The sequence below is a fragment of the Xiphophorus couchianus genome, chromosome 4 (genome assembly GCF_001444195.1).
Source record: "Xiphophorus couchianus chromosome 4, X_couchianus-1.0, whole genome shotgun sequence".
NCBI classification, from domain to species: Eukaryota; Metazoa; Chordata; class Actinopteri; order Cyprinodontiformes; family Poeciliidae; genus Xiphophorus; species Xiphophorus couchianus.
Window position 1 is genome coordinate 21,405,411 of NC_040231.1, and position 13,332 is coordinate 21,418,742.

Genomic DNA, 13,332 nt, shown 5'->3' on the forward strand with positions numbered 1-13,332 from the left:
CTGACAAAAACTAACCAGTCCACCTGCTATTCCTGTTCTTTTAAGAGCAGCTGACAGTTAAAAAGAACAACCCCCGACCAGGGATATGTGTAGGGGTCCTTGAGTGATGACAGGATGAGAAAGATTGAGAGCTGTGATGTAATGAAGACAAGGCCACTGACTGATACTATGAGAGAGGCCCCAGTCTGCCTGTTCCAGTTCACAGAAAATCTGTTTTCTGTTTCAGAGGATCATCTATATCATGAATGAGCATCTAATAATATATATAATATTTCTTTTCTGACCATAATGATGACATTTCTGACATATGATATCTACATTGAGTCTAGCTGTGTCCTTTGATGTTTGAACCATTCATGTCTCCAACCCATGTAAAATAAAAAAGTGAGAAACTCGATGGGATTAGTTCAAAAATAAATATACTGCACCCTCATGATGCTATGCACTCTAACAACTCTAATAAGTTTCCCATGGATTGCAGCACTTAGAAAACCCAGACTATTAAGTTTGAGTTCATAAAGTGGAAGAAAAAAATACGGGCCACTGTAAATGTGAGGAAGTTTAGTAGTTGTCACATTGTAGTCAATTACTGACATTCATTCCCTTGTTTTTCCCATTTAATAGAGTGGCTAAGAGAAATGGGCTGCTATGTCATGTCATATTTCTACTGACCTCCTGAGAAACAGGAAGTCATGGATGCCAAAATAAACTTTGAGGAAAGGCATCTTTACTAGGACAGCCGAAAGATTCAAACTTTTAACATGGAACTTAAACTATAATTAGCTCAAGAAACTGTGCTGAGCATGTGTTCCCACTTTCCCCTTCTTCCTTCTGAAAGGCAGTTTGGATCAAGTAAACAAAACTAAAAACCAAAGTCAAAGAAGAAAAACAACATGAATCAATTAACTGAATGGAAAAAAAGTTAGCAACATTATTTACAAGTCATTTATGCAGTGAACTTTAAAACCAAGTTTCTGACTACTCTTCATTTTAGGATTAGTTTTTAACTATTTCCAGATAGTTGCTCATGTGTTCGGATTAAGACATAAGGCTGTGACTCTATATAACACTACCTCTATGGTTTATCAATGAAGAAATCATGCATGTTTACATCTGTCCAAACAAAGACATAAAGGGAACACCTAAAAACTAAACAAATTTGAGTCTCAGCAATGAAAGCATCTTCTGATGCTGTTTGCCTCATTTGCTCTTATATTAAGCATATGTGTTTTTCATTAACATCTTTTGAAACAAACCTTTTCACAATGTATGTTCCATTCCAGCATGGCACCCCGTCACCAGAAGAAAGTCCCTGCAAACACATCTGATCTGCCAGGCCACCGTAGAATGTGCTGAAGGTACGCAGAGTCTTCAGAAAGTCCCTAAAAAAAAAAGAGGTAGCCACATGTAAGCATGCATACTTCTTAAAATCTAAGTAAAACTAAAAATAACTGCTGACTATGTTGTGTGTATATGCCTTTGACTTCCACCTACTTTCTCATGACAGAAAGTGAATCGTCCGACCGCCTGTTCAGAGCTTTGAGCGGGATGGAGACTCTGCTGTTTGCGTCCTGGATGCTGACCGACTGAGCTGGCCTCCTGATTGATGTGCTGCACAGTTTCTGAACCTAATGCACAGTAAAACAGCCACAAATTTAATTTCGAATCACTGAGGGAAGAATGTGTATTTTAAGAACTGGATAACCTTGTTAAGCATTACTGAGGCCTCAACTATGAGATTTGTTTGAGATGGCTGAGTGATAACTATTTGTATTACGGCTATTAGTGCAAGCTAAGGCTTTCAACTCCAATTTCTCTCAATTTATGTCTGTCTGCCAAACAGCAGTTACTCATATCGTCCACTAGATGGAGATGTGGCGTCTTAATTAGTGCACTGCAACTCTGTGTAGCTCAGGAACAAACATCTGTGGAATTCACTTTACAACCAAAAGATATAGAGCTTGGGGAAAAAAAAAACATTTGAAAAGGGGCCTTTATTGTCCACCTTTTCTGGAAGGTGAAGGAAAAAGACCACCTAAAAAAGATGATAAATGGGTGGCAGCTTAAGGTTTACTGGTGGTTTTCTCCCTACATAGACTAAGTCCTCCTGTATCTGTAGGTTTATATACTTTTAGCTCCTTGCAGCGATCCACACAGATATTTTTAAGGCAATTCACCCTTTCCTTCTTCAAACTATCTGTTTTGTACATACATAAGGAATTTATCTATGGCCTAAAGACTGCATACCTCTCTAACACAGAGCAAGCAGCTCCATAATAAAAATTGCTACAGGCCAGTGTGAAGCACTTTATTTTTTGTTTATCCAATCACACCTGCGGTTGACAGTGGGTTCACCTTCTATAAAGAGCCCCAAGATACATTAAAATCTACCATCAAAAGCAATTTTACATCTCTGCTCATGATCTAAACCTGTGCCGAGAGGCGAGGTCCATTTTTCTCAGCGTGCCCGATAGCATCATGAAGCATCGTGTGAGCTCCCAGAAGCACTTGCTCCAAATCCTGAGCTCCATGCATCCTTGCTGACAGGCCCTCCAGCGAGCGAACAAACTCCCTCCAGTGGGCGTCGATCTCTGCCATGCTCGCCAGACACCCCCGCATTACGTTGAGGCAGTAGCCCATGCAGGGCTTGGAATGGGTAATGCCCTGTGGAGGGAAGTGCTCAGAGATTAGCGCTGCCAGTAAATATGCTTCATTAACTCAGATCAATAGACTTACATCACAGAAATGCAACCACACCTGACAATGAGGACAGTACTGCATCTTGAGCAGGGCCCGCCTGCATTCACGGCTCATCTGTAAATGGTCCGTGGTGTTAATGACCTCGATGCCGAGGTGCAGAGCCTGCAGCAGCAGCTTCCCAGAGACCCCAGAGGTAGCAATCTGATCGGCGAAGAGGTCCGGCACTGTACCAAATGGTTTGATAACGCGGTTGAGTGACCTCACACACTCAGCGTAGCCTGGTGACGTGTCACCGACACCTGGGCTTATGTAGTGGTTGTAGACCAGCGGGAGGAGAGCGTCGAAAAAGCGCTGCACAAACTCATCAACGTTGAGCTCAGAACCCAGCAGGAAGAGACCGACATCGGTGAAGAGTTCCCTCACTGAGCCAGCAGCAGGATCAGCTATTTTCTGATAAGACACCTGGAGGATGACGTTGGTGTGATTCTCCGCCTGCCTCATCAGAACCTCGAAGGTCTCTGTGGAATACAAAACAGCAGAGACAAATCAAGACGGAGAGATAAAAGAACGAGGAGATGCCGCAGCTAATTTTAACATATCATCTTCAGCATCGGGCCAGCTTTGCTGCTTGTTGAGAGTTTTAGAAAAGAAAAAAAAAGAGAGAGAGAGAGAAGTACAAAAGTTCAAAAGAAAAGAGAAATGTGCAGAACAATGTTATTCCCAGCAGGGGCTGCAGCTCCCTGAGGTTTCGTCTTCTGGAAAGCAAGGAGCAAACATGTAGTGAAGCAATTTCTTTTCTAACCTAAGATTTTGCTGACAAAAACGGAAATAGGAGGGTACAAAACGTCAGAGTAGAAACAGTGGTGATAAAATATATGTTTCAGAACAATGTAAATGTGCCATCTTTATAGCAGCACTCCAGTGAGACGTGTGTAAAACCGCTGAAAACAACAAGAAGTTGAAGGGTAAGGCTGGGCTGGCCACCAGTAACAAAGTGTGACATGGTGCTAAAAAGCTACGGTTAAAATGTCTTCTGCCGGTTAAAAGTCATTCAGATGAGAAACCATAAAATGATCTGGAGTAACCAGAGTTTTTTTTCAGCTGTATGGAGTATAGAGTAACACAGCGCTGCCCCTTCCCCACCTGTTGCTTTGCACTGCACTACCAACCAACTGTTCAAAAGAAGGCTGCTGCACTTTTCCTTCACTGCACATATGGAAATATTTGGAACTATTTCTGGTTCTGATGATAATACATGAATAGTCAGAGTTTGGAAAATAAAGCATTACTCTTACTAAAGTGAAGCTGTATTTAAACTATAGTTGTCAAGGAGCTGTCTGAGGCTCCACCCATGCAGAGAGCCCAATAATTTATTAACAAATATTAGCAAGTCATATTCCCAGTATCACTGGAAGAGGGGATTGTCAAAAAGGGATTGAATTTACCATGTGTTTATGTTTTAACTCTGCTTGAAGTATATATCTAAAGTAAATTAGCTTTTGTAACAAAAGTTTGTTTTAGATTCAATGTCAAATATTTCTATACTGTGGAACTATGGCATTTCTACTCAAAGCTACACCTTGAAAACCTCAAAAGGGCCCATTCCTAATGAAATCATATATTACAAAAAATGTTACACTCTTGCCTAAGTTTGCATAACATTTGGCATGGTAATTATTCTACACTGAAATAGCTGTAGTCATTAACAAGGAGTTAATTGGTTTATTTTAGGTCAAAGATGGAGGAAAGTGTAAGATCCGGGAGAGTAAGCACCTCACCATCTGGTTTGGCAGCCTGTGTTTTTTCCACACAACAGATGACTTTTAAATGTGAGATTTAAAAAGAAAATGTAAAGATCTCACCAAATCCTTGTAGAAGAATCATAATTTCTGATTTGAGAAATCTTTGTAGGGTCAATAAGTTTATGGTTTGCCTTAAACATTTAGGGGTGCATGTTGTATGGATGCAGAGCACACCTTATCTAAAAGAACCAATAAATCTATGTAATTTGGCAGCCACTTCAGGACACTTCTCCCCCTTGTCTCTGCCTCTTTTTCTGTGAATAAAGGCCATTACTGTTTATTTTACAACTTTGTAGATAAAATAAACAGTAATTGTCCAAAGTTCTGCATTTTTGTAAAGACAGCAATTCTGGTACAAATAACACATTTGTGCACCACTTTTATCAGCAACACCCGAGAGACTGGGTTTTACTGGCTCTCCAAGACCTTTTTTCACACAGTAAAGTGTAATCTAAGCACACAGAAAAATTTCACTGCAGCAACAAGCTCGCTTTTATCCTCCTGTCACTCTTTGCTCGTTTTTATCTCAACTAATACCTGATCCACGGCTGTTTTTCGGATCATGTGCTTGTCATGAGCTGTGAGGGAATAGATGGGGGCGAGCACCCGGAGCTGGCCAGGGGCTGAGTCTGAGAAAGAGGGGGCAGCTAATGTGATGAGCTCTTACACAGCCAAAACGCAGAGTAATATGCACTCGTGTGGAAAGTCTGACCAAAAAGACCCCCTTGTGAGGGCCACCGCAAGGGGAAACAGAGAGGGGGTCTGTCATGCCTGCAGGCAACATCTCAGGCGGGAACATTAAACTTGGAGGTACCAGGAACCGAGTCTTATCACAGCCCCTCTGTGATCTTGCCTCAATGTGTTATGTCTAACAGGATCAGAGACTGAAAGAAGTGTTTTTGTGTGAAAATACAAAAAGAAATCAGCACCTCCTACACAACAAGCATTGTGGTCAGAGAGCAAAGCAAATATCAGACAGGGAATCTGCAAAAGCAGAGAGAAAAGCAAGAAAATCTGTTCATGTGTGAGTTGATGAAACAGAATGTCGCCTCACTCATGAGACAGAGACACAATATGAGACCACAGAGACGCAGAGATTATTATGGACCTTAGGAGCAGGATTCTGAACATCACGTGTATATTATAAATGTTGTGGATCCCATCTGTCAAAATAGAGCATTTTTAAGAGAAGATTGTTATATGTTCTCTCTTTGAGAACAGAAATGTTGAATTTTAATAACAATAATGGATCTTGTAAAACCTTCTTTAAAGGGTTCAGTAAAAACATGTAACAAAAAAGCAAGTAATACAGTAACTAAATCATCAATCTATGTAAATCAAAGCAAAAAAATAAATCTGAATAAAGGGATGGAAAAGGATTTTAACAAGTGCTATTTTATATAAAATATGGATTTTTTTTTATGTAGTTTTTATTTTATTTTGATTTTTATAGTTGTCAAATTATAAAAACTTGATCAATTAAATTATGTGTCGTCTAATGATTTAAGAATCACTCTGAGTCCTTGGATAAGTACATCTAAAAAATGTATATATTGTGGAAAAAGTTAAATATTTTTTGTCACTCACTTCCGAAAGAGAGTCTCATATACAATATAGCTTTATTACACATAGAGTGAAATATTTGAAGCCCTTATTCCTTGTCATTTTAATGATTATGGCTGACAGATAATGAAAATCCAAAATTCAGTGTCTCGTAAATTTAGATTTTTTACAAAAATTACATTTGAATCAGAAATGCCAGGTTTCTGAAACCTTGTTCATTTCTATGCAGTAATAGCTCCTTTTGCATTAATTACTGCATCAAAGCAGCGCGGCATGGAGATGATCAGTCTTTGGCACAGCAGAGGTGATGGATGTCCAGGTTGCTTAGATAGCAGGTCTGGCTTCTCTCATCTTCATCTATGGTCAATCAAGTATCATGGACTGAGCCAGCCTTTTTCTAACATTAGCAGTTTGGACAGATGTAAAGTCTTGATTGATAAAGAGATCAGCTTCTCCTTAAAGGTGTCAGCCATTATCCATACAAAAAATTTAACTTTTTCACGATATTCTAATTTCGCATCAAAGAGGACAGTGAGAAACAAAGTCTGCCTGAGGACATAAATGTTATGAGGAGAAAGCCTAAAAAATACAAGAATATTAGGTAGATTTTTTTTTCAGCTGAAATAATCAAGCCTGTCTAAAAGATATTTTTATGTTCTGCAAGCAACAGGCTTGAAAATGCAATTACTATACTTTAAGCTTAAAGTATAACAAAGTTTGCATATTGAGACCAACTATCACTCTTAATAACCTGGCAAGAAAATAGTACATCAGCTTACATCAATGTTAATTTTATTTCTTTAACATGTTTAAAAACATAAAGTACTTTTTCTGAGTTATTAAAAATAAGGCAGAGAGAGCACAAATAAATTAAATAAGTACAAATAACCAGATTAAAACCATAAATCAAACAAAACAATACAACAATATTAGAATAAAAACAACTCCACAAGGAGACTCAAATTACAAGCCAAAAATGACCAGCAGACTGTTTGGACTCAGCAGTATGACTATCGAGAGGCAGATTATTCCAGACTCTAAAGGCTGACAATTCCTCTGTGCTTCAGTTTTGACCCTGTGCTGCCCTAACAGCGCCTGGCTGGATAATGTTAATCATACTAGAAAACCATGATATTCTGTGGTAGACAGGCGAAAACCGCAATGAAATATAGAAAGGGACTTTTTTTAAAGCCATTTTTCTTTCAAGAACAAAAGTATTACATTCTTTGTTGATTAGAAGGAGAGTCATTAGAAAACCAAACTCACTCCTTCGCTTGTGGATTGTTTAGTGTCAGAGATCAGACTGATACAAAGGGAAATGCTTGTGCTTCTGGTATGTGGAAGAACAGTGAGAGGAGGCTGAAACTTTACCAAGGTTTGTTAAACTTTTACTAAACTGGCTGTTCATTTCTGCATTTAGCAGCCTGTTTCATGCCCAGAGCATTTTACAGCCCGCTAAAGGTTTGAACATTTTAATTGTTAAATAACTTTAAGAAATTCTAACAAAAGCAGATACTGCATTTTATAAATTAAGATTTTTAGCAATCATGAAAGGTTGGGGAGTGACACTGGCATAGAATAGAGACATACCATGCAATTGTAGTATCATGTTTTCTTGCATGAGAAAGTACAGTAGAAATCATTAAGTGTTCAACGTTGCTTCTGCCACAAGAGGGCGATCTATTTCACTTTTTTTTCTACACAGATTGAATGCGAGGAGGAAGGTGACGTCGTATAGTTTTCAGTCCTGAGGAAGGTTGTACTGTTTAAATAAAGATTTTCCTCTTACTCTTTCTGTATTGATCTGCTCTGGATGTTTCTTTCAAAAGACCAAAACCTGACCACAGCCCATTCAGACTAGTATGTTTATATTAGGATCAGGATAGGCACACCTTTCTATGTTGGCAGTGAGAATCATTTACATGTGACTTGTTCTTTTCAAATCCCATTGGATTTACTGTAGCTCCAAATCCTTAAAACTGGTGCTTAAACTGGCTTAACAGGCATTTATGCTGGCACTGCTCATGTATATATTTGTATTCATAAATCTGTCACCGAGGTAGGGGATCAGTCAGCAGGAAGATAAATACTACAAGCCTTTGTAGTACAAGACCCTTTCGACATAGACAAAAAAAACAAAAGCTCTTGCTCTCTCACACTCAATCTGAATAAGCACAGGGACGGCTGACACAGTGAGTGCTCTGAACTGAGATGCATCCCTAAACGTGGACTGTAAGGCGTGAGCAGAGCACATCAACGTGAGCCGGTTTTGTTTGAAACTTGCCTTGCTTTCAGGTTTCCAGCTCTCAAATGCCACCAGCTGACCTCAGCCGAGCTGCCGAGCAACGCAAAGATGGCTTTTATTAATGTGATTCATCCTCTGGTGAATGGCTGTGACCACAACAGAGGAGCCCGGTGACATCTGATAGGCTGCAGAAAAGGCCATTCTCCATCTAGAGAGGATGAGTCAGTGGCGCTATGGGTTCAGCTCATCCCGAAGAAAAAAAAGAAAACATGCTCACAATGAAAGTCTATGACTTCCAGGGCCGCATGGTTAGTACAGGAAACAGGAAACCATGAGCTCTTTGTGACGTGTTAAAAGATGAAAATAAGGGGCTCCGTTAAGTTGTTGTTTTATGACAAGGTCTGGTGTTTCAGTAGATATAATTGTAGCTAAAGTATATCAAGCAACTATGAAAATTACTTTTAAAGAAGCTGGCTAGTATTTATTTCTTCCTTGTAGGCAGCAGCAAAAAATAAAACTACGGCCTCATTTTCCCTCAAGTGTTGCAGACAGATTAAATAATCACTGTGACAGAGTAACATAGACTGATAATTGATTGCTCAGTTAGGTCTAATATATGCTGTTGATAAATCATTATTTTCATGTTAATAAATGAAGGGTAGCAAAAAAAATATTGACATTTTAAAATTTGTTTTAAGAATTAAAAACACAGCTTTTTTGATTTTTTTTTTTTTCTTCATTCGCAAAGATATTTGGTTATGTAAGATGAAGAAGCATCCACCATTTTTGAATTGTTTGCACGGCAGCATTTTTGGGTACCTGAGAAAAAAGATGGTGACACATTGACAGTCAAGTTAAGCACTGTGAAAATATCACATCTTGCTCTTCAGCCAATGCAAAAATATGCCAATCCTGTATCATAAGCATCTGGAATGTTCATTTACAAGGCCACAAAGAGAAAGACTGGGAGCTACCAGCAGCTCTTTGGTCTGTTGAGGTGAATACAGCAGAAATCATTCATTCACTTCACCTGAGAGGAGAGCTGTTGGTAGACTTAAACCCCCTGTTAGAGTATAATCACTGAAGTGAGGCGGAGATCATTTCCTATCAACCCAATTTTAATGTAAAAGATTAAGTAAACACTTTAGGGATATATAAGGTATTAGCATGTTTCCTGTCTCTGAATCAGACATAGGAAACTTCAGATAAACTACACTGAGAAACCAACAGCATCTCGACGGACTGTTTCAGCCCCTCTCCTGCATCCTTTAAAATACAAAAGCAATTCTAAAGAGCAGCCAAACAAAGAAGAGGACATAGAAAAATTGGCTTCTGTTAAAGATGAAGTTTAACAGAAGCCAATTTTGTTGCATCACCAATGGAGATGTTTTAATATGAAGCTACAGTAAGTGTCACAAACAACAAAACAAAATAAACATGATGTCTGTCAATTATGAATTTAAAGTCCAGAGTTCTAAAAGGAGAACAGCTGATATCCAGACTGTCTGACTGAGCATATTTTATCTCTGGACTCCACTGCCTGACACGTCAGAACAGTTTCTGAAGGTGGGGCTGAAGAAGCAAAATGCTTTTCAGTAAATGAATTTTTAAACTTTAGGTTATATAAAGGCTTTACACCAACAGCACACAAAAAACACCTACTGTAAGGACAAGAGTGATAAATAAGAATGTTTCCAAGCTAAAGACAAAAAAAGAACTTTGATTTTAAACAATTTTACCAGATGTAATTGGGGGGGTTTTTCTACCTGCAGTCCCTGCAAGAAGCATTTCATTTTTAGAGCGCCAATCACATTTCTAGAAAAAAACTACACCCTGAAGGACCATCAGAGGACAGATAAGATTTTTATATGTTTCTTCTGCCATGGGCAAGACTCAATTTCACACAAGCGTACATATTTTAGATAAGTTTAGGATAAGAAAAATATAACACTGAAAAAAGATAAAGCAGCATAATCAAAACAGGCATCAAGACATGCAAACACGTGCGCCATGTGAAAGCCTGCCAAGTGGAGACTGAGGTGAGCCAGAATGGGTTTTCTAGAAAACATGAGTGAGTTCAGCATACCTGTTGCTCTGACTTAAAAAACAAACCACCAACTTAAAATCAGTCTTTCATCTTCTGCGTGGGTCGGGGCGTGCAGAGGCACGCAGGAGTAGGGGGGTCCACAATCTGATTTCTGTCTGAAAAAATGTTTCTCTGCACATTTCTTTTTTCCAACAAAACAGAACTCCTGCAAACACCAACAAACTGAATGCTGTGACCTGCAGGTGTCAGGGATGGAAAAGAGTTTGAAAATCGGTATAAATACAGTAAGCTCTGACATGTTTTCTTTTCACCTGTCTGTATTTGGTTTAAATAAAGGAAGTATTGTGTAGAACTGTGGTTGCTTGCTCAGAGGGGCTTCAGAAGTCTATTTTGATAAAAGGAAAGGAAAGGAAAGGAAAGGAAAGGAAAGGAAAGGAAAGGAAAAGAAAGGGAAAGGAAAGGAGTTCATATGTATGGACTTTTTTCAGCTAATGTCAAATCTCTTATCTCTTTCCACTTCCTCTTCCACATCAATACACATACTCCTCATATCGTACATTAGCATTTACCAAACAAAGATTTAGCCAAAGCAAACTCGGCCCTCGTGTAATAAATCTGCCTACCTTAGCTATAATAAACAGACGTTTCTTCCTGTCTTTCTGTCTGTTATTTTTCTGTGTGAGTCATGTTTCTCTCCATCCATCTCTGCTCTCTCTTTTCCCCAGAAGGCTTAAAAGTCAATATTTGAGGATCTGTTGCAGCTCTTGAGCACTTCAAAGAGCACGGAGCTCACTGTGAACACAGCCTTTAATATGCTGTTCAGGAAAAGAAGCATAAAGAGTCAATAAGCAGACAAAATGATCGCGCAGGAAGCTGTACTTTTGTGTATGTGTATTTTCATGACCCAATGCTGCAAGGCCGTGATTCTGTTTACACAGTCAAATGGCAATGACCTGGCTACAGCTATGTTTGAGATATAGCTTGAGCAAATGAATGCAAGACGTTCTTGAGAAATAAAAACATGACTGTGTGCCGTTGTGCAGGGTTACAGATCTTTTCATACATGCTGAAAAACCACAGGTCAGTTGAGCAGTCCTTGACAATTTCTCACTGTGCACACAGAGAAAAAAGGGTCAGCTGTGATGGTTGAAAACCCCGAGTGAAAATAATAATATCATAATAAAGCTTTCATTAGCTTTCAAAGGTGTCTCTGTGTGAAGCTGTGGCTGACCTCAGTGAACTGCTGGATGCCAGTGAAGGAGTACACTGAGCTTTCAAGAGCCTGAACAGAGGAAATGCAACACACAGCATGCCAGTGATTACTCTGCAGAGCTGGATAATTGCATTACTTCTATGACATGTAGGTTCAAAAGTCAGATTCAAAATTTTCAGCCTAGATATACGTATGTCCACTATGTTAGAGTGAACATTTCTAAAGGGTCTATTTTTTATATAAGCAAGTTTTAATTACATTAATTTATCTTTAAATATACTCAGACCTACTTAGTCTGCTCTCATACAAGCAGTTAGATATTTTATCTAAGACTGCTATTAAGTCATCCACAGTTCAAGCGGCACAAATAACTTTTCGCACACCTTTCTGGCAGGTTCAGACATCCTTATTTTTCAGAAGGCATTTTGCTCTTCTGATGTCTGATAGGATTCAAGGATCCTTCCAAATCACATTTTGTAGATGCTTAAAGTGAAAGTGAATTAACTTTGCTGGGCCTCATTATGCTGAGCTGTTCCGGACATGGACTGGTCCCTACACTCACATTATCCCCAAGATATTTAGATAACCTGAAAAGTCGAAAAACTAGCTCATGTCTCTGTTACCTCTAGGCTTGAATATTGCAGTTTGATATAATATCGATGTCCTGGCGTTCTCAAATTAGATCTACAGCTCATCCAAAACCCTGCAGCCAGAGTATTCACATGAACAAATAAAAGATGCCAAAACCCTCCTGTGTCAATATGACAAACCAATAAAGTCTTATCCTGGCATAAAGCACTCTGAACTTCAAATAGCATGAATATGTATTTTATCCCGTAGAGACATCTTTTATCTGAGTGTGTTGGTGAGCGTGTGAGGAGGTGCTACAAAAACACTGCTAATAATAATGGTAACATTTAAAAGTTAACTGTGATCAATTTTAATGCATAAAAAAAGTTGTTTTTAGTTGGATAAAACAGCTTGAGGTGGGTGTCTTTATGTCTTAACATATTTTAAAATTTCAGGTGTGCTTGACAAATGTTAGCAAAAACTCATGACAATATGACAAGAAATACTCTTTGCCCCGAATTATGATGGGCTATGTTTTGTTAAAGCTATGATTTTATGTAGGTACATTATGATAGATTTGTGACAGCAATTTCACTTTTTTTCTTTAATTTCACACCCTTATTCTACCACATCCCTGAGCTGCACTGACACTGACAGACAAATGATCCATTTAGCCACATTTAAATACCTTTTATATCCAATTTCATTGCCAAATTATCACATCTGGCATCTTAAAAAAAGGACAATAATAGACGATGTCCAAATCTATTTCTCTAGAATGTTGCATGGATATCGCTACCCTCTGAAAATAATATTGCCATGAATTAGCGATTTATTTATTGTGATTCTGTTTAGTTTGCACTACAGCATTTATAGCCTTATTTACTTGTCGCTCGACAGACTTTTTAGACACGTAAAAGCCATAAAAAAGGTTAGACCACACAAACAAGATGATAAAAACATAACAGTCATCAATACTAGACAAGAACCAATAAACTACCCATAGATAAACTCACCACAGTGTGTTTATCTATGGGTTACCTTAACCCTATCCCTAACGCCTGATGGTAAGCAAATTATTAATGTGTGTGGGCTATTCTAAAGACAAGACTACTTTCTTTGGGGGTAACCATACTTAAAATGGGATTCAAATGTTTATATCACACAGCCTTATCAGACACTGGACTCCCCG

At 38.6% G+C, this 13,332-nt stretch overlaps 1 protein-coding gene across 1 annotated transcript in view; it reads right to left on the reverse strand.

Moving 5' to 3' along the window:
* Positions 1-13,332, reverse strand: part of gpc5a (glypican 5a) — a 135,415-nt gene that overhangs the window by 107,092 nt on the left and 14,991 nt on the right. Inside the window, exons 3-6 of the mRNA XM_028016079.1 lie at positions 2,758-3,218; positions 2,431-2,664; positions 1,495-1,628; positions 1,257-1,382 (exon numbers count right to left, since the gene is read on the reverse strand). Coding sequence (XP_027871880.1) covers positions 1,257-1,382; positions 1,495-1,628; positions 2,431-2,664; positions 2,758-3,218 — 955 coding nt within the window. The remainder of the gene's footprint in view (positions 1-1,256; positions 1,383-1,494; positions 1,629-2,430; positions 2,665-2,757; positions 3,219-13,332) is intronic.